General features: G+C 39.2%; 1 protein-coding gene across 1 annotated transcript; it reads left to right on the forward strand.

The window, feature by feature from the left end:
• The first annotated feature begins 1,820 nt into the window (after window positions 1-1,820).
• Window positions 1,821-18,167, forward strand: LOC149287431 (calnexin-like). Its single transcript, XM_089492916.1, has 15 exons — window positions 1,821-1,900; window positions 2,174-2,327; window positions 3,098-3,171; window positions 6,948-7,011; window positions 7,543-7,679; window positions 8,198-8,279; window positions 8,546-8,738; window positions 10,907-11,096; window positions 11,337-11,450; window positions 12,179-12,335; window positions 13,434-13,649; window positions 14,482-14,601; window positions 14,896-15,040; window positions 17,821-17,909; window positions 18,087-18,167. The coding sequence occupies exons 1-15, from the start codon at window positions 1,821-1,823 to the stop codon at window positions 18,165-18,167; spliced, it is 1,896 nt and encodes a 631-aa protein (XP_089349042.1).
• The last annotated feature ends 2,370 nt before the right edge of the window (window positions 18,168-20,537 follow it).

Here is a 20,537-nt window from a genome sequence, read left to right on the forward strand (position 1 = left end):
TCCGAAGCCAGGTTTATTGCTTTCTCTAGCTGTTTGCTACTTGAGAAAATTGATAAATAAACCAAACAGCAATTAAAAGCGTTAAAAAAAAGGACAGCAAAGGAACCTTAAATTTTTGTCGTGTGTCAACATATCAGGAAAGACTTAAACATCTCATTACGGGCAGCTTGGAGGAGAGAGGGGAGATCTGATAGAAATATTTAAATACATTTTAATAACAAAGAGTATATGGTATATGGCTATATATGGTATATGGTATATGGGTATATGCTATTCTGAATACAGCACCAAGGGCTGACTAATGTTTGAACCTTACAGCAGACTCGATGGGCTGAATGGTCTTTATCTGCCATCAAATTCTATGCTCCGTTAACGTTTCCGCTGCCATGGAATCATAATTGTATTGTCACTTTACGTTTACGGACCATTAGTGCTGTTGTTACCATATTTACCCTAAAAAAACAACGCACCTTTAATATACGTTCTTGCATTATCCTCTGTGAGGGTCTACATAAGTAAACGGTTTCGTCAAAATGTAAAAGTTCTATTTCTTGTCGGTATTTCCGAACGATGCCAGCGAATGTATCCAGGTGTTTGAATTTGATGTTTGTGTGTAAGTATTGGTTAATATGAGGCATACCCTCTCGTTCAGTTATATGAGATAATATGCTTTTGTAGCTCAGACCAGAAATTCTTCGATGTATTGGTTCTTAGAACCTATGAAATTGTGTTCTTGTAAAACGCGAATTACAAGCGCTTTCACGTTATATGTTCTTATATAATTAATTTGGGACCGCATGCTTTCCTTGGGTCCGATAAGACTAATACTCCAGGTGATGTTACATTACATATATACCGCTATGTGTATGTGTGTATAGATATAAATGTGTGTGTCTGGGCTGTTGTGTTCCTCTTCTGGATGGAGATACTTCCCGGTAAGTCTTCTGGGACTCGTGTTACCAAGGCTGCTTAGCATACACGGCGGAGATCAAGCACAGTAGTTTAAAGGATTAGACAACATCCACCTTACAGGAGATATAGAAAGCCTGCTCTTATTGTGTGTACCACTGGCATTTTCAAACACGTATTTCTACTGTTTTTAATTGTTGACTGTTTTCCTTCTAAAACACTAAACCATCCATACCCAGTGGCAAATTTACCTTATGGGGCACCCATTGTGCGGCGGGACACCTAGGGGCTTGATGACTGCCACCCCCTTGGACCTGCCGCCCAAGGCCAGGATACGTCACTGACCATACCCACACATTTTGCCCCCTAAGGATTGGCATTATGCTCTATGATGGTTTTAATATTATTGATAATTTTGTGTTCTTCCCTTTTGTAACAGCGCTATGGAATCTGTTGGTGCTCTATAAATAATATGTAATGTAAATATAATAAAACAATATCTACACTGACAAAAGTCATGTTTCCGCACCGTTCACACCAGCCATGACATATTCTCTGGTGTTCCCTTGAGCTATTTGACTAGAAGGATTATTTGAGATCAACACCAATTAGCCATGTATACACAGTGACTTCTTATGGCAGCCTTACTATGTTGATAATTATAGCAACATTAATAAGCAGAGGCACAGGCTGCAGGTTTTTAAAGTGTCTAATGGGATTAGCCAATTTATCAACTATTTTTTTTTATTTACATTTACTGAAGGACACCTGAAAGCACGCTTCCATTTTAATTCATTCATTCATTCATTTATTCATTCACATTCTTATTCATATTAAGTGTAGAAGCATAATTAATGTCTCGTGTAGCCCTACCAAAGATGAATGCATATAAAAATATTTTAATATGCGTTATGGTCTCCACGTTTTTGTGCTTGAAGCAGCCAATTATAACCCGGTTGTTTACTGCGCTCAGGGGTGTTGATAGCTGGCGGTGAGTATGCACTCATACTCACTGCTGTTCGGGAGATGTGTTCAGTCGAATAGATGTGGTTGTGTGTTTATATTTTCAATGGTTTTTTTTGAGTGACTGTTGTTTCGGAGCTTATTTATCTCAACCAAATCCATTCATTGGCAACTCCATGCTTACCTGCTGTTAATTTAGCACCATAAGTCTAAGGCTTCAAATTTCTACCCTGAGTAGGCTGTTCGTGTTATTGTGCAGTGTGCATGCCCATAACTTAAAGAGTGTATTTTCTGCTTGCAGAATGAAGCCTCGTTGGGGGTGGTTGTGTTTGGCTGCTCTGCTCATGGATATAACAGTGGCAGAAGCCCACGGTGACTTAGATGATGATGAAGAGGAGGAACTTTTGGACAACACAGAAGAAACTTTCAGTAAAGAGCAGAAACATTATCTAGAGGTGAGCATATCTGTTTTGTGAAATTTCTGCCCTGCTAGATCTGCACTGGTCCGCTGTAAAACAGCTCAACCTTGAACATGTAGACCTCACACACTCACAGAGGCTGCTGACGCGTGAAATGGGTTAATACTTTTCACGCTACCAACCAGAATGCATAGTGCCTACTGTAATGTTTGGTGGAGGAAGGATAATGTCTGGGGCTGTTTTTCTGGGTTTGAAGTAGGCCCCTCATTGAAGGGTAATGTTAATGAATTGGAACCCTGTGAACCAATCCTTCTCGTCCAACATCATGCCTGAACCTAACAAATGCTCTTTTGGCTGGATGTCCAACATGCTCATATAGGTGTGTTATGGTCAGGTGTCTGAGCTCATATAGGTGTTATGGTCAGGTGTCCACATACTTTCGGTCATGTACCATTCCATCTGTTCATCAAGGCTTTCTTTCACACATGCTGGATGTGCCTTGTATAAATCATACAATAGTGTCCTTCATATGCATTAACTTTTCTCCGAGAAATCATGTCTGTGAGTTGATCTACAGACAGAAATGAGTGCTATTACATGCACATGTTGCCTATAAATATGTATGGTTTAAACGTCCTCTTTAAGCATGTAACTGCATTTAGATTAAAGCACAGCCTCGGTGTTAAGATACCATCTCATAGCGATAGAAATCTATTCATCCAAGAGATTTTTAGGCCAGTAACAATGGCTGAGCTGTAGTTTGGCTACCACTGTCCTAAGTTTTGTTTTTTTTTTAAAAAACACAGGTTGAATACCACAGTCCAGTTCCTAGCGGAGAGGTGTTTTTCACAGAAACATTTGATTCCGGCACACTGGATGGGTAAGTGTGTTGCTCTTTCACTAAACATATCATTTATGCTATAGTCCGCTGAACCCACAATACCTAAAGTATCACAGTTATACAAAAGGGTCATTGATTAGTTACATGATGACACTCAAGAAGTAACTCATGCTTACTGTCATACGGATTTACTCACTAAAGCTGAAGCTGGCAAGTGCTTTAGAACTTAGTGACTAAACTGTTATGCAAAGTTAGGTCTGTGAGAATTGTAGAAAATCAAGTCGCCAATTAATTTATGCATTATACAGGGTCGGCTCACTTAAAAGAGGTCCCTGAGGTTGACTCTCCATAATGCCTAGTGAGGTATGTTCAGATGATTTAACTGCAATTTGTGTTTCATTTGCACCAAAACAGATTGGGAATACCCAATCAGTGCTAATGTTAAGCAGTGACATGTTGGCCTCGCTTAGTTATTGGGCTTTATTCACTAAAGTGGTAGTTTTCAGGGCAGTCGCAAAGATGTTTAAACTAAAGCAGCTTTGTCCCTAGGTGCATCACCTTTCATCAGGCATATATTTTGACAGCATACATTGAATGCTTGGAAGAATACAAATTAAAGACCAAGCGGGAACTCAGAGTTAGTTACTATGCAAATTCACTTTAAATCATTAAAACAGTGGGTATTGTGGAAGTGTTTCACAGGTAATAATCCACTGAGGTCAGTAGGGATTGAGCTCCAGTTAAGGTAATATATTTTAAATTATAATATGGACGAACAATAAGGATATCAACGGGTTGTCTTGTCTTTTTTTTTACTTTTGACTACTATCTACTAAGGTCTGCACTCTTTAATGGTCATTACCGACCAGTGTACTGTATATTACACTCAATATAATACGTAGAGGCTTTAACCCCTTAATGACAATTGCACGGCACGGAAAAACAAGTCGATTATGACAAATGACGTGCCAGAACCGCCACGCCTTTAAACGGGTGCAGAAAGCGATCTACGTTCGCTTTCTGCACCCAAACGGCGTTGCTGCAATGCCTCGACCTCGAGGCATTCAGCAACGCCACGATCGGCACCAGGGACATTGTATGGCGGCGGACGCCCGTTTTAAAAGCGTTTAGAAGGCGATCAACGATCACCTCCTAAACTTAAATGGTGTCGCTGGAATGCCTCGATCAGGAGGCATCCAGCGACACCAAACACTTACCTTTGGATGGACTGTGACCGCTCCGGAGAGCGGTCACAGCCGCAGCTGCCGGTGATCTTCGCCATCTGCAAGATGGCGGCGGCCCGGGACAAAAAACAATAAAGGTGAAAAAGTTCGCTAGACGGTCTCCTGACCCTCTAGAGAACTCTGGCTCCACTTGCAGGTTGAATACAGGTACTGCATTCAACCATGCAAGTCAATGGAGCCCAGCTTTCTAATCACAGTGTGATTAGTAAAAATAAATAAAAAAATAAAATAAAATTAATAATAATTAGAAAAAAATAGTAAAAAAAACCAGTAAAATGTAAAAATAATTTCCCACTGATGTCACTATCAGGGGAACCTTCAAGTTGAAAAAAAATGTTACATTTTTTTTTTAAAAAAGGCAAAAAAAAATAAAATATATATATAAAAAATATATTTTTGTGAGCAAGTCCTAAAATTAGCACATTAGCTTAAAACAATTCTCGCATGAAAAGAGTTAAAATACTGGCATATTAACTGCCCATGGGGTGTCTACTTTTAAAAAATGTATGATTTGATGGGGTAAATTTAATTGGCCGGGTTCAACAATGTCCCAAATAACACGGGGGGAAGGATGGCCACACATCTAATTTCCAATTAGAAAAATGCACACGTACCAAATGTGGCCTTTTAGTTCCCCCCAAAAATGACAAACCCATGCATGTGGGGTATCACTGCGCTCAGGAGATGTTGCTGAACACATATTGGGTTGTCATGTGACAGCGGCATAAACCAGGAGCTGTAAATTCATACATAAAGTAGGTGTGTGGGGGAAAAATACACACAAAAAAATACTACTGCAAACTTAGAAAAAATTCTGGTGGTAAAATGTGTGCATGCAAAGAGTTAAAATACCAGCATTTAAAATACCCTGGGGTGTCTAGTTTTCAAAAATATATGGCTTTATTGGCCACACTGTAATGGCCCGGCTCAAAGATGTACCAAATAGGGCATGGGCAGTGGATCCCCAAATGCCAAAGTTCAACATTGAAAAATGTGCATGCCCCAAATGTGGCCCTTTTGCCCCCAAACAGCCAGGCAAAATCATTCATGTGAGGTATCGCTGCACTCAGGAGATGTTGCTAAACACATATTGGGGTGTTTTATGATAGTGACATATACCAGAACCTGTTTATTCATATCTAAAGTAAAATGTGTGTGAAAAAACAAATGCAAAAAAAATTACTACCATAAAGTTTGACAAAGGCTGATGGTAGAATTAGTGCTTGAAAAGGGTTAAAATACCAGCATTTGGAATACCCTGGGCTGTCTAGTTTTCAAAAATGTATGACTTGATGGGGTAAATTGCATTGGCCGGCTTCAAAGATACCCGAAATGGCACATGAGGGGAAGAATTACCAGATTTGGAAAAAATGGCTTTGAAATAGCAAAACGGTACCTGTACTTTTTGCCCCATAATGTGTAGAAAAAAGCAAAAAAACATAAAAACATTGGGTATTTCTAAACTCAGGACAAATAGTAGAATCTATTTAGCAGGTTTTTTCATTACCTTTTATAGATGAGTAAAAGATTTTTCAACTAAAAGTTAGAAACAGTCATTTTTTTCTAAATTTTTGACCATATTTTATACTTTTTTAATAGTAAATAATATGATACAATCAAAACAATGTCATCTAAAGAAAGCCCTTCTTGTCCTAAAAAAAACAATATATAATGTGTGTGGGTTCAGTAAACGGAAAGAAGAAAATTACAGCTAAACACGAGCAGCGCAGAAATGTTAAAACGGCCATTGTCACGAAGGGTACAAAAAGTAAAATCAGCCTTTGTCACGAAGGGGTTAAACACCCCAGCTTCCAAACTAAAGCAGTGGGTTTAGTTGAAGAATGATGTCTGCTATGAACCCTGCGCCTATAGTGGGAGAGAAATGTGGAAAAAGTAGTTGTACCAATAACATAAGTTATGGTGGGTAAAGGTGATGGAAAACCCTTCCACTTAAAATTAAGGGGTAGTAGAAGTATTATTAATCACTCATCTACAGACACCAGACAAGCCAGAAGGCTTGTTTTTCCCCCAGAAATCTCATGGTGCTGCCACAACCACAAGGGATTCTGGGTAGGCGCATGCAAATAAGGTCAATAATTATCACCCTTTGCCTGCATATCCACTTTATACATGGATCCCTTGAAAGTAATAGCCCGCTGTCCAAGACAGCCTTTAGACAAAACTGGGGTAAGAGGTGCAGTAGCCAGATCACCACTCATGGACAGCTGTTTCCTTAATGGGACTCGTCAGCATGAGGTCGTGATGCTGGCTTAATAGTTGAAGAAGTAGTTGAAAAGAGAAGTACAGTTAGATTAATTCAAAGAAAAGTTTAAAAATATGAATGTTAGATCCATTATTGTGAAATGCAGCCACACAAAACAAGCTTGAGACGGCCCTTGTGACCGATGTTTCGATGGAGATTTTTCGTCTGTAATGACAAAAGAGAGCTGTCCTTGGTGAGTTCATCTCAAATTGAGACCCCAATATCATTCGCATGGCATTCTATAACCGTTCCCTTTTTGCCCTATGTCTTAATATAGTTTGACTTGGTTGGTATAAACTTTATTTCAGGTGGGTGCTTTCCAAAACAATGAAAGAAGATGCTGATGAAGAAATTGCTAAATATGATGGTAAGGTCATGATCCCCTGCATATATTTGGGTAAAAAATTGTATCTCTGTCAGATGCAAATTTAATGTTGGACCAGTAGTGGGTAGAGGTGACGAAGCACATGCACTGGTCTCCCGTTGCCATTCTATATATCTGTATATCCTATTGTGTTCAGCTTAGCAGTGGACAGTAACAATAAACACACAATAATCAGACACTCTATGAGAAGATCCACATCTTATAAAATCTAATTCTAATCTAGACATTAAAGTGCCGGACAGCAGGATTGTTTGTTCATATTCCATATTGCGTTTCAGAGTTCTGTTTCTTTTATAACACACTTGGCATTATTCAGTTACTTCAAGCATCCTTAAGACATTGTGTTGTATAAACCCCCCCTGTTCTAACCGATGGACTAAAAATGACAGAAATTACTAAAAATTCAAGACGGAAAGAGGAATGCAGTCAATGGATAATTTCATCATACTTCTCGTGGCATGATCTCCTGTTTAGACTATTGCAAAAATGTCACATTTTATTTACTTCCCACAGGAGAGTGGGAAGTAGAAGCGCTGAAAGAAAACAGGCTGTCGGGAGACCTCGGACTCGTTCTGAAGTCGGTGGCGAGGCACCACGCTATATCGGCAAAGCTAGAGAAGCCTTTTATTTTTAACAGCAAACCCCTCATTATCCAGTAAGTTCCCTCTGTCCATCCATGCTGTGTGAGCTTATTAAAAATATCCAGTCTTCTCGGGTTTATGGTGTACAAACGTATAGCAAACAAAGAAGATGGTAGGCAAGGCTGCAGCCGTTTGGAGATGGACTCACAATTAGTCCGTCTGCCGCTGGGTGGGTAGATAGACCAGTTTTCAGAAGCAGAAATTGATTATCAAGGAATTGGTGCAAAAACAGGGTCAATTTAGTATGGTTAGCACATGAAGAAGGATTCTACGTATTCATCTGGCCTTGTACTCTACAGTTACGCTGTAATTAATCGGCCGATTCTCGTTTCCCTCCTCTCTCTGGATAGGCACCGCTGTGGACCTCCAGAGCCAGGCTACTCATTTCTTAGTCCATCTTATTTTAATCTTGAAAAAATACATTTGTTAATTAAAATGGAACTGAGCCATTAGAAATGATAACGTTGGCTATTCTGGTTTCTCGGTTGCCTGAAATGACACGATGTCACTTATCTATTTTTTCTTGTTCTAGGTATGAAGTGAATTTTCAGGATGGGATAGATTGTGGTGGCGCATACATCAAACTTCTGTCTGACTCAACAAATATGAACCTGGTGTGTGTTATTACTGTGGTGTCTACTGGTAATGTTATATCCTCATACCCGTCTGGATTGGGGCATCAAATAATGTGTGGGAAACTATATCAGATCAGCCCTCGTTGCCCTGTATGCTGCTCCATATGGAAAAAGGGCTTTTGGTGCTAAGTTGTGAATACACATTTTTATCTCTTTCACTTCCCTGCAAAGTAATTTTTTTTAAACAAATTTATGCCTATTTACAAACATTGCATACGTAAATAAATGTATAATTTCCTATTCAGGAGGAATTTCATGACAGGACACCCTACACTATTATGTTTGGACCTGACAAGTGCGGAGAAGATTATAAGCTACATTTTATCTTCCGTCATAAAAACCCTTTAATTGAAGACTATGATGAAAAACATGCAAAGCGCCCCGAAGTTGATTTGAAGAAATACTTCAATGACAAGAAAACACATCTTTACACCCTAGGTAAGCACCCCATGGAAAGTTTTTTTTAGTGTTAGTCTTCCAGTATCAGACATGCTGGTAGTACAAGAGTCTCTGATCTAAGAAGCGGACAAGACTGCTCAACCTGAATTTATTTGAGGAGATTCTGCAAACATGCAGTAACGCAGAGAAACTGTTCTAAAACACTTTTGTTTGCAAATACTAAAAAGTGGTAGGCCAGCCCTTGACCATGGGGAAGCAGCGGTGCCACAAGGTTATGAGCTATTGGACTGTCATAGCTTCTAGCTCCAGGGGAAGCTTAATCCATAAAGTGGTGATATAAAAGACTCAGGGCATGACCAGGTGGTAGTGGAGACATGTTTCAAGTGCCGCATGGAGCTGACTTCTGATCAAACGGCTGCCTCGAAAAATAGCGAGGAGTTTAGCTTTGACAATAAAATGGGTGACACCACAGCCCTGATCCAGTAGAGCAGGAAAGAGGTTGACGCGTCTGTAGACTGTCTGTGGCAAGCAAGCCCAGACTTTCCATTAGGCACACTGGACAAACGCAATAACACTGCACATTAACCATTTATTTCTCACAGGTAGCACATATAACTTTTTAGCGTACAACCACATGCCGATGTATGAGTACCGCCATGTGTATCCAGCGGGTGGCCACACATCTGTGATTCATGAACCACTGGCCTTAAAGTGTCGGGGTCTAGGCCGATATACTTTCCCTGTCCTGTGGCAAGGCCACGTTTCCAATTCAATAGCCAATGGAGAAGACATGTTCTGGGACCTTTTAGATCTTATGATTTTAGTTGATATTTGCTGCGTTTTGCTGACTAGTTCTAATGTAACTATGCACTACCTAGATTTGTGTTTAAAGCCTTACAAATGGCCTTCGCCAACACTATATAAATGCTTTTGATGGTTTGCATCCAAGTTTGTAATTCCCCTAAGAACAGAAAACTCTGCCAAATAGTCCTTTCTCTATCATGGTTATCTAAACGGATATATTATTAATGAATTTTAGTTTTCTAAATGGATGCTGTTCAACATAAAACCTTTTACATTAATGTTCACCACTTGAAAACAAACACAGAGTCATATTCACCAAATGATTTTATATTCTTTTTAATGTATACTGTATGCATTATTACCGTCCATCGCTTGAGACGATGGTAGACAAAGTGATGTTTCACAGGAGGACGCAATAAGTGTTAATTGTCCTGATAATGTCTTTTCAATGTATGTATAAATTGGCATTAGTAAGGAACAATTGTAACTCAATCTGTAATGTGTGTATTAAATGCCAGCTGCTATTATACATAATGTATTTTATAGTGGGAAGGTGGGCACTGGCTATAGAAATGGTCACCAACAAAAAAACTGGGGAAACATTTGCCGGCCGAGTTCCAGATTTGACCTCCAGTTTGCTGTATATATGTGCAGATGTTGATCATCTATTCAGAACATTAAACACAGTGAAGGTTACAGAAACATATTTTATAGTCTGGCTTCCCCTATGAAGAAACAGCAATGGTTATTTTTATTTTGCATGAGCAGTAAATATATTTCTAATGTTAATTCAGCTGCGATTCTGCATCCTTACACACAATACACGGATACACAGTGCAGAATTCAGATGCCCGGAATGGTAGAATAAAGTATGTTTTAAAACTCTACTGACATGCTTTATGGCTGAGTATCCGGAATGTATTAAATCTAGCATAAACCTAACAGGAGATCGCATGCATGAGTGAGAGAGTTGCATCATAATTGTAAAGGATGTTGATATAATCAAACCTTGGGGCAAATCTCTGCTAGACTCCCCTGATATAAGAGAGTTATGCTCTAGCTACTTTTTCCCTGTGTGTCTGACTAGTAGTCAGAAGGTAAAGTTAGCAGCTGGTGGACCTGGTCATCTGCTCTGTGGCAAAGGCCAGCCCTTGTGACTAGCTTCATCCACTATAAGCAAAGCTGCTCTTAAATTTAAGTGTTTGAAAATATCATTATACTGGAGATATATCCAGAACATATTCTGTATATACTTATAAGGGGTAATAGTGAGACAAGGTGGGGATAGTGAATCAGTCACCATAGCAAAGACAGTCTAAGTATTATGAGTTTAAATGTCAATCCGTGTTCTCGTTGGGAATGTCTCATTAAATGACTGCTTATGTATCTTATGTTTCTATCAGTTCTAAAGCCAGACAACACCTTTGAGATGCTTATTGACCAGACTGTGGTTAGCCAAGGAAGCTTGTTGGAAGATGTGATCCCTCCACTAAATCCACCCAAAGAAATTGATGATCTCAAGGACAAAAAACCAAAAGAGTGGGATGAAAGGCCCAAAATCCCAGATCCCAATGCAGTTGAACCAGAGGACTGGTAGGAATGACTAGAAAATATTAGCATTTTCTACACAGTAAGAGAGATTTGTCCAAGGAAGTATGAAGGATATGGGAAGATCTTGGGCATATTTTTATTTTGTTGTTAAGATATTTTGTTTTTATTCATATCCACACCATCTGCTCCATTTATTAATTCCCCTAATAATTAGTGGGGCATTATTAACGTAAAACCAAAGTAATTATAAAACCGTTTAGCAGTACAATATTTCATTTGCAGGGATGAAGGTGGGCCTTCTCAGATAGAAGATGTAAATGCTGTCAAACCCGAGGGATGGCTGGATGATGAGCCTCACTTTATACCTGATCCAGATGTTCAGAGGCCAAGTGACTGGTGAGAAAGCCTTTTGTATTTGATAAGTATGTCTAATGTGCTATTCATTTGTACAGAGGTAATCAAACACAATTTTCCTCCAACCCAGGTGAAGAACTAGCTTTTATTAGTGACATTACAGATGTCTAAAATAATATACCACATCTCTATATCAAATAGTAGAACGGTAGTCATTTTTTGTGACGGAGTTAAACTGACATTTACTTTATGAGAACGGAGAGTTTCCACAAAGTAAACAAAAAAATCGTACATTGCTAGACAACACGAAACAGAATTTCATGCTACAGAACCGGATATTGGTTAAGTGTCCTTTAGTGTTTTGCTAATGGCTGTCTGTATCTGCAAGATCAGCGTTTCATTCTTTAGGAAGCAGGTGTTTAAATGCAACCACAAACTGCCTTCCTCATATAGGAACTGTAAAAACAAGTATAACTAGATTTAAAATAATAACTGTCTGACCAAATAGAGTATGACTGTGTTTCATTCTATTGAGTTATGTGCACATAGATTTTATGTATATCAATACATTTGATAGCGACTACGCTTCTATAACATACATATTTAGAGTATATATATATATATATATATATACATACATACATATATATAATACCATGATTGTATAGCACTGATCTAGTTACCTATGTGAAGCAGCCCCCATGCAGCAATAGTAATTCTTTGCTTCCCGTTATCTGTTGGTAATAAATGACTGTTGCTCATATTGGCAGGAATGATGAAATGGATGGGGAGTGGGAGGCCCCCCTGATTCCTAATCCTAAATGCGATTCTGCCCCTGGATGTGGTGAGTGGAAACTCCCCATGATTGACAATCCAAACTACAAAGGCAAATGGAAGCCACCAATGATTGAAAATCCCAATTACCAGGTACTTTTATGCTCTTTTCTGCCATTTCTGCCATTACATTTTATTTTGTATGACAACAATAGGTGACTAAGAAGCAAGAAGTAGGACCTAGTCAGTGTAATATGAGGAACTGGGTCCATACAGATGACTAATGACCCAGAGAGCCCAAAGATTGTGTTCAGGAGTTATTGCGCAGTAGCGGAGTGCCCGGGTGGGCATCTATGGTTGTGCGGCCACATACCAGCGCCCTGACATAGCAGCTGATGTTGTCTAGAACAAAGCAAAACTTGGTGATATCCTGCAGGGACTCTGGAGCAGGCATGAGACATAGCACTAGAATCACGTGCAGGATGCTGCAGGCTGGGAGTATGGAAGCTAAGCAGAGTACAGGAGAAACATAGCGAACCGAGATCCTCAGATGATTCAGGGAATAGAGGACAAAGGCACATAAGAGACAGACAAACACGAATACAGGAACTAGCCTAGGACTATGTGATACCAATTGGAGATTCCGTCACATCATATTGCCATAATATGCTTAGCCCACCACTATGCCAAAGTACTCAAATATACGGTGGGTCCTAACGCTAAACCTTGCCTACTGAATTACGAATAAGCTAAAACTAAACATTGAACCTAAACACAGAACCTAGAAGGACATACCTTTAGACTGCAGACTGAGACAAACATAACAAACGGGTGGGGCACACCTTATAAAGGAAACAGAGCCGAAGCAAAGAGCAGAACTGGATTCAAGGAATCAGAAGCACAGAACAGAGCGTATGGAAATCCGGGAATGGATTACAGCAAAGGGGGAACTCTAGCGAGACGGGGGAACAAGAGAGAAGCAGCTCCGCAGCCTGAATGGAGCCTGACACTTGTAGTAAAATACCTAAGGGCATTTTCATTCATATGCTCGGACGCAAAGCATTTATATATTGTGATGCACAGATCACACACAAAAGCAGCTCTTAACTATTCTCATTTAACTATAATTTTGTCACCTTCATTTTTTTCACACCTTCATTGCTAGGAAGCCATTTGATTTGTGTCAACAACAAAAATTCATGATGATGTTTCTTCTACGATTAGTAGTAACAAACTTCTTTTGCTATCTAGGGGATATGGAAACCACGCAAAATTCCAAATCCACACTATTTCGAGGACCTTAATCCATTTAAAATGACATCTTTCAGTGCCATTGGCTTGGAGCTGTGGTCAATGACATCTGACATCTACTTTGACAACTTCATCATCTGTTCTGACAAGGAGGTGGCTGACCGCTGGGCCTCAGACAGTTGGGGACTGAAGAAACTGGTAGCAAGTGCTAATGAGGTAGGGCAGTGATATCGGGGACATTAACTGTATGTTTTGAGACAGGCGCAGTACATGTGCAGTCGGTGATGATCCTCAGGAGAAAAGCTTAATCATTAAATGGGTTCTGCAAGCTACAGCTGCATGGTTGTTGTTCCCCAATGACTTATTCAACCTTGTGGATGAGTGAGAAGAAGGGACGTGGGTTCAGATGAGCGAATAATCCACAGAAGGCACCAGGGTCATCTCTGCTCAGACATAGTTGCCACCAACAACTAGAATGGCTTTCAGACCATTACACTGTTTAAAAAGTAGTGCAAACATAAATAATGCAAAAAGAAATGTATAGGCTTTCTGTTCTTTATTCCCCAGCTGCTGTCTTTCCAGATATCCCTGCAGTGTTATTCTATGGGACCTCGTATTCTGATTATTATATATCATGGAATGTTGTTAAAAATCACTTGTGGTTGTAGTTGGCAATTTATCGGTGGGGACACGGATGCTGTTTCTGAATATTCCTACGTTAGAAGTTTCTGTTTAAAATATAGTAAATTCAGTATCCCTCGCTGAGGCGTAGTCATAACTTTTCTAAATGTCAGGATGTGAAATGGAAATGGTCTTTAGTCTACAAGTCTCTGCTGGTAGATCCAATGTCAAGGTACATAGGAACATAAGGGGGTGAGTTTAGAATTTCATCATCAGAGGTGAATAATCGTAGGTGCTGAGGGTCATACCAGTTCAGCAGTTCTCCTCTGGGCTTTCATGCTGAAACCAGGTCAGCTGATGGGATACAGGATTTGCTCTTTGTGAGACAGATTGCTTATTGCTTGTGATTTGTTATCTGTCTAATCAGCCAGGCATGTTGAACCAGCTCCTGACTGCTGCAGAAGAGAGGCCGTGGCTCTGGGTCCTTTATGTCTTGACAGCTGCTCTGCCTGTAGGCCTATTGGTCCTATTTTGCTGGCCCAGAAAGGTGAGAGTGGTAAGAATGAGTTTAGAAGGACAAGCATACTGCAGATAATGCTATGTGTACGTTTTCCTTACTCAATGAGGGTATTTGTATGAATGTATCCGTTTGTATCTACCGATTATTATAAACTAAGCCATGCAACTGATATTATAGCTCTGGGAATCTACGAGAGGATCACATGCCCCTCATGCAACAGTGGTCAACACGCATATAGGAGTAGCAATGAACACAGTGTATTGTCATGGCGATTTAAATAAAAAAAGTGTTTTAGCTGCTTCATAATATTTGAATTTTCAGAAAATTGAAGAGGAGTTGGAAGATATAGATTTCAAAATGAGTGATTTACTGGATCCAGATGAAAAAGAGTTTGAGCTACAGAAGAATACGAAAGGGGACTTGGAGGCCCTAGAAGATGACTTGGCTAATGCAGCTACTGAAAACGGTGAGGCATTACCAACCGGTTGCCGAACAGTGTAACGTACGTGTGTGTGTGTGTGTGTGTGTGTAAATACACAAATATATTTAAACAATTCTGTGCATGGGTATGTACCAATGAAAGCTGAACAGCATTTTCTGTTGGATTCAAGAAATACAGCACAAAAACAAGCCAAATAACTGTAGGGTACCACAAGGAACTGAAATAAAATAGGAAATATATATGTATACAAGAGAATTTATATTAAAACATAACTTCTGATTAAACTTATTCCCTAAAAGGCATGTAATATATCTGGGGAGACAGATGCATAAATGAAGTCTCAGACGGTCACATATCCAGCATTAGAAACCGTGCTGGTATATTGTTCATAGCTGCTTGGTCTACTTCATTAACCCCTTGATGACAATTGCCGGTCCGGGCATGTCACGGAAATTCATGTCGATAACGACAAATGACGTGCCAGGACCGGCACGTCATTAAACGGGTGCAGAAAGCGATCTATTTTCGCTTTCTGCACCGAAACGGCGTTGCTGTAATGCCTCGACCTCGAGGCATTCAGCAACGCCATTATCGGCACAAAGGGGCCATCTCTGGCCCCTCCCCGGGGCGTCAACATCCGCCATACTTTGTATGGCGGCGGACGCCCGTTTTAAAAGCGTTTAGGAGGCGATCAACGACAATGATCAACTTAAATGGTGTCGCTGGAATGCCTCGATCAGGAGGCATCCAGCGACACCAAACACTTACCTTTGGATGGGCTGTGACCGCTCCGGAGAGTGGTCACAGCCGCAGCTGCAGGTGATCTTCGCCATCTGCAAGATGGCGGCGGTCCGGGAAAATTCAATAAAGAAACAATAAAGTCTAAAAAGTTCGCTAGACGGTCTCCAGACCCTCTAGAGAACTCTGGCTGCACTTGCAGGTTGAATATAGGTACTGCATTCAACCATGCAAGTCAATGGAGCTCAGCTTTCTAATCACAGTGTGATTAGAAAAAATAAATTAAAAATAAAATAAAATTAATAATAATTAGAAAAAAAATAGTAAAAAAACAGTAAAATGTAAAAATAATTTCCCACTGATGTCACTATCAGGGGAACCTTCAAGTTGAAATTTTAAAAAAAAAAAAAAAAAAAAAGGCAAAAAAAAATATATATATATATATAAAAAATATATTTTTGTGAGCAAGTCCTAAAATTAGCATATTAGCTTAAAACAATTCTCGCATGGAAAGAGTTAAAATACTGGCATATTAAATGCCCATGGGGTGTCTACTTTTAAAAAATGTATGATTTGATGGGGTAAATTGAATTGGCCGGGTTCAACAAGGTCCCAATTAACACGGGGGGAAGGATGGCCACACATCTAATTTCCAATTAGAAAAATGCACACGTACCAAATGTGGCCTTTTAGTTCCCCCCCAAAATGACAAACCCATGCATGTGGGGTATCACTGTACTCAGGAGATGTTGCTGAACACATATTGGGGTGTCGTGTGACAGCGGCATATACCAGGAGCTGTAAATTCATACATAAAGTAGGTGTGTGTGGGAAAAATTCACACACAAAAATACTACTGCAAACTTTGAAAAAATGCTGGTGGTAAAATGTGTGCATGCAAAGAGTTAAAATACCCAGGGGTGTCTAGTTTTCAAAAATATATGGTTTTGTTGGGCATACTGAAATGGCCCGGCTCAAAGATGTGCCAAATAGGGCATGGGCAGTGGATCCCCAAATGCCAAAGTTCAACATTGAAAATGCGCATGCCCCAAATGTGGCCCTTTTTCCCCCAAACACCCAGGCAAAATCATTCATGTGAGGTATCGCTGTACTCAGGAGATGTTGCTAAACACATATTGGGGTGTTTTATGATAGTGACATATACCAGAACCTGTTTATTCATACCTAAAGTAAAGTGTGTGAAAAAACAAATGCAAAAAAAATGACTACCATAAAGTTTGACAAAGGCTGATGGTAGAATTAGTGCTTGAAAAGGGTTAAAATACTAGCACTTGGAATACCCTGGGCTGTCTAGTTTTCAAAAATATATGACTTGATGGGGTAAATTGCATTGGCCGGCTTCAAAGATACCCGAAATGGCACATGGGGGGAAGAATTACCAGATTTGGAAAAAATGGCTTTGAAATAGCAAAACGGTACCTGTACTTATTGCTCCATAACGTGCAGAAAAAAGCAAAAAAACATAAAAACATTGGGTATTTCTAAACTCAGGACAAATAGTAGAATCTATTTAGCAGGTTTTTTTATTACCTTTTATAGATGAGTAAAAGATTTTTCAACTAAAAGTTAGAAAGTCATTTTTTTCTAAATTTTTCACCATATTTTATACTTTTTTTAATAGTAAATAATATGATACAATCAAAACAATGTCATCTAAAGAAAGCCCTTCTTGTCCTGAAAAAAACAATATCTAATGTGTGTGGGTTCAGTAAACGGGAAAGAAGAAAATTACAGCCAAACACGAGCAGCGCAGAAATGTTAAAACGGCCATTGTCACGAAGGGTACAAAAAGTAAAATCAGCCTTTGTCACGAAGGGGTTAAAAGCCCCCATGTCACCGAGCCAGTTTATATCTTAGTGGATAAAAAAAGAGAAAATATTAGCCAGAACGAGAGGGGAACAAAAGTACTTAATTACATTTCAGTTGCACATTGTGATTCCATACGTCCATCTTGAGGGCATGATACGAAGGCAGAGCCACATGTATTCTGCTGTAGAAACAAAAACAATGCGTTAAACTAATGTGTATTTGTTATTTTGTTTTAGGTATTGAGAAGGATGGAAAGAGTGAGGAGGAAGAAGGCAGCCAAGAGGATGAGGATAGTGCGATGACCAACAAGTCTTCAGATGACGAGGCATGTTTTGCAGGCAGATAGTGATATTTTTGTATTAATCAGACATACTGCTATGTAACGCATAAAAAATGCCAGATGCGTAACATTACCCCGGCCAATATATCGTTTACATTGTCGGGGCTTGGAAGTAACTCTCCGCTATAAAATAAATGGTTCTCTCTCTGGTTTCTCCCTCAGATGAAAGAAGCAGATGAAGGCGCTAGCTCAGCAGACGGTATGAAGAAATCACTCCGCAAAAGACGAGTACGGAAAGATTAGGATGTTCCCGGGATTTTTATAGCTAGCAAAGTCACCGGCAGAGTCTGGCAGGAGCTTGGTGACGATCTAATAAAATGAATGCCACTTTTTTTTACCTCATATCTCGCGTTATGTGTACCTTCCATACAGGTTTGTAATGTGAACCGGAATCTGTCATCACTTAACATGGATATTTAAAAATGTACACTTACAGACCCAGACGAGAATATTAAAAATCCACACAATCACATAAGAAACTGCAGGTGCTTTGTCCTTTGCCTGCTGATTATTTCAAATAGACTGAAGTAACATCCCATCAGGGGACCCGATTCCATTCTACCTACATCCCTGGGTCAGGAATGCCTAATTATTCCACCCCTCCACTGCTGGACAGGACGCCGAAGATCAGCAGGTTTTTGCCTAACAGACTAACAATCCTCTGAAAAAACAGACTTTTGTTGTGAAACTTTATTTATTTTACTTACTTATTAGTACTTGACTATAAAGTGCCATCATATTCCGCCGCACTACACACTGAGTACACGGGACATAACAAGTAGTACATCACATAACAAATTTGATTTATCCAGTAATTTATTATTATATTCCGTTTTTTTTTTTTTTTTTTAACAGTATCAATTTGTAATTTTTAAGGGCATTCTTATTAAGAGTTTGTTGGTATGTCAATTCCGGTGACCTTTACCTCTTTGTTGGGGCTGTCTAAGTGACTTGTCCTTTGTTCCATCTGAAACGGAGTCCACGGACAATGTAGTTTTACATATTTAAAGCATATGTTAACTGTATTAAAAAAGTACTTTTTTTGCAAATTTTTTTTATAGTGTAATGTTAGACATGAAGCAACTATTTAAGACAAAATGTATATTGTTCTTGAAAATAAATATTTAATACAAAATATTTAGTTTTACAAAGTGTGATGCTTTTTATGTCTAAATATGGAATTATTTTCAGTTTGTGCCTCCTCTATAGATGCCCACTTGGGCAGTTAGTTGGCACTACAGTTTTAGCGCTATCATCTATTGCCACGTGCCATGGATGAAGAATGCTTTTTATACATGACAGACTGAGTGCTGTAACTACTTATATTAGGACAGCACCCAATGCTCGTACAAAAACAGTATATAAATAATTTTATACAGCGCTAAAATCTATATACACAATTGTGTGATGCAGATTGTGCAACTTTGGTCTTCGTATGGAATAAGTAACAATCCAGAAGCAAGCACACAAAATAAAGATAACCTTTTTATTTCAGTCACATAAGCAGCTTCCAGAATAAATATTAGAATTGTGTGAACATATCAACAACTACCTATTACAGTGTTATATCATATTGTTTTCTTACACATATTAATAATACAGTCTCCGTGATAATATGCCTGGCTGAGATTGGCACCACATGATCCACGTTTCCAGATAACAAGGAGATGTTTGGTTAAGTTGGCAATAAAAGTTTGGTTCATACGCAAGGAATAGGAACAGTAAAGAAAATAATTACCGCTATCACGTTCCTTCTTTTAATGTGTAATTTGGTGATGCTTTTAGAAGAGTTCCAGGCTCGCACAACACAACCTGCTACAGTCCTTAAACTGTTTAGAAATTATACTAGTTATGAATACAGATTTGGTCTACCCTATATTTAACAAATATGTACTTACGCTCATATACACAGACGCAGTTTTGACACATTGGTACAGATCTTAAACCAACAGTTCTTCCTTATCTTGGATGAATACTCTTCTCACATTGGAAGGCCCTGGTACTTTTGCACTACATAAAACCACAATCCAAAGTACCAAAAGCAACACATGCGAAAGCATTTTGTAGCCCCGAACATACAGAATTTGTAATTTACTAAACGGGGTAGTATGAAGGTCAAATCTTCCAATGCATAGTTAGGTCAATAGGATGACTCAAAACATCTCTCCTCCTATGTTTAACCATGCATTATACAGGGCCCATCAATGTCCACTTGAATGAGAAGCTCAACGGTATTGGGCTTCCACAATGGAAAGTGAAGTGGAACAGTTCATAAGTTCAACATACCTGGTTTAGTGAATGTGCCTTACGTTAATCCTTACTCAATGCCAACAGTACCCAATGCTAACATAAGATAATGAATAAAGTCCTTCCAGCAAACATGTTGAGGCTATTTATAGTGTTAACAAGTACCCCTTTAGGCTTGTCTTTACCTTTGTGCGTTGCAATATGTATAAATCTCTAACAGAGCTACATCATAGTGTAAGAAAAGCACAAGCAGTAAATAGCACAACAGACAGCAAGAAAACTACAAAGTAACAATGGAGCGCATCTGTAACTTTTTCTAAACATTTAGTGTAGAATAATTGTTAAATTCGGCCCACTTTCAGTTTT

The sequence above is a fragment of the Sceloporus occidentalis genome, unplaced genomic scaffold, assembly GCF_023333645.1.
Source record: "Sceloporus occidentalis isolate IW3139 unplaced genomic scaffold, rSceOcc1.0.p SCAF_61, whole genome shotgun sequence".
In the NCBI taxonomy this organism is placed as follows: domain Eukaryota; kingdom Metazoa; phylum Chordata; class Lepidosauria; order Squamata; family Phrynosomatidae; genus Sceloporus; species Sceloporus occidentalis.

Excerpts from the sequence above, each read along its gene's own strand:
- LOC149287431 (XM_089492916.1), top strand. The coding sequence starts at position 1,821 with ATGGTCTCCACGTTTTTGTGCTTGAAGCAGCCAATTATAACCCGGTTG. Across the intron at positions 12,336-13,433 it reads TTGAAAATCCCAATTACCAG|GGGATATGGAAACCACGCAA; the intron begins GTACTTTTATGC and ends TTTGCTATCTAG. Across the intron at positions 13,650-14,481 it reads TGGTAGCAAGTGCTAATGAG|CCAGGCATGTTGAACCAGCT; the intron begins GTAGGGCAGTGA and ends CTGTCTAATCAG.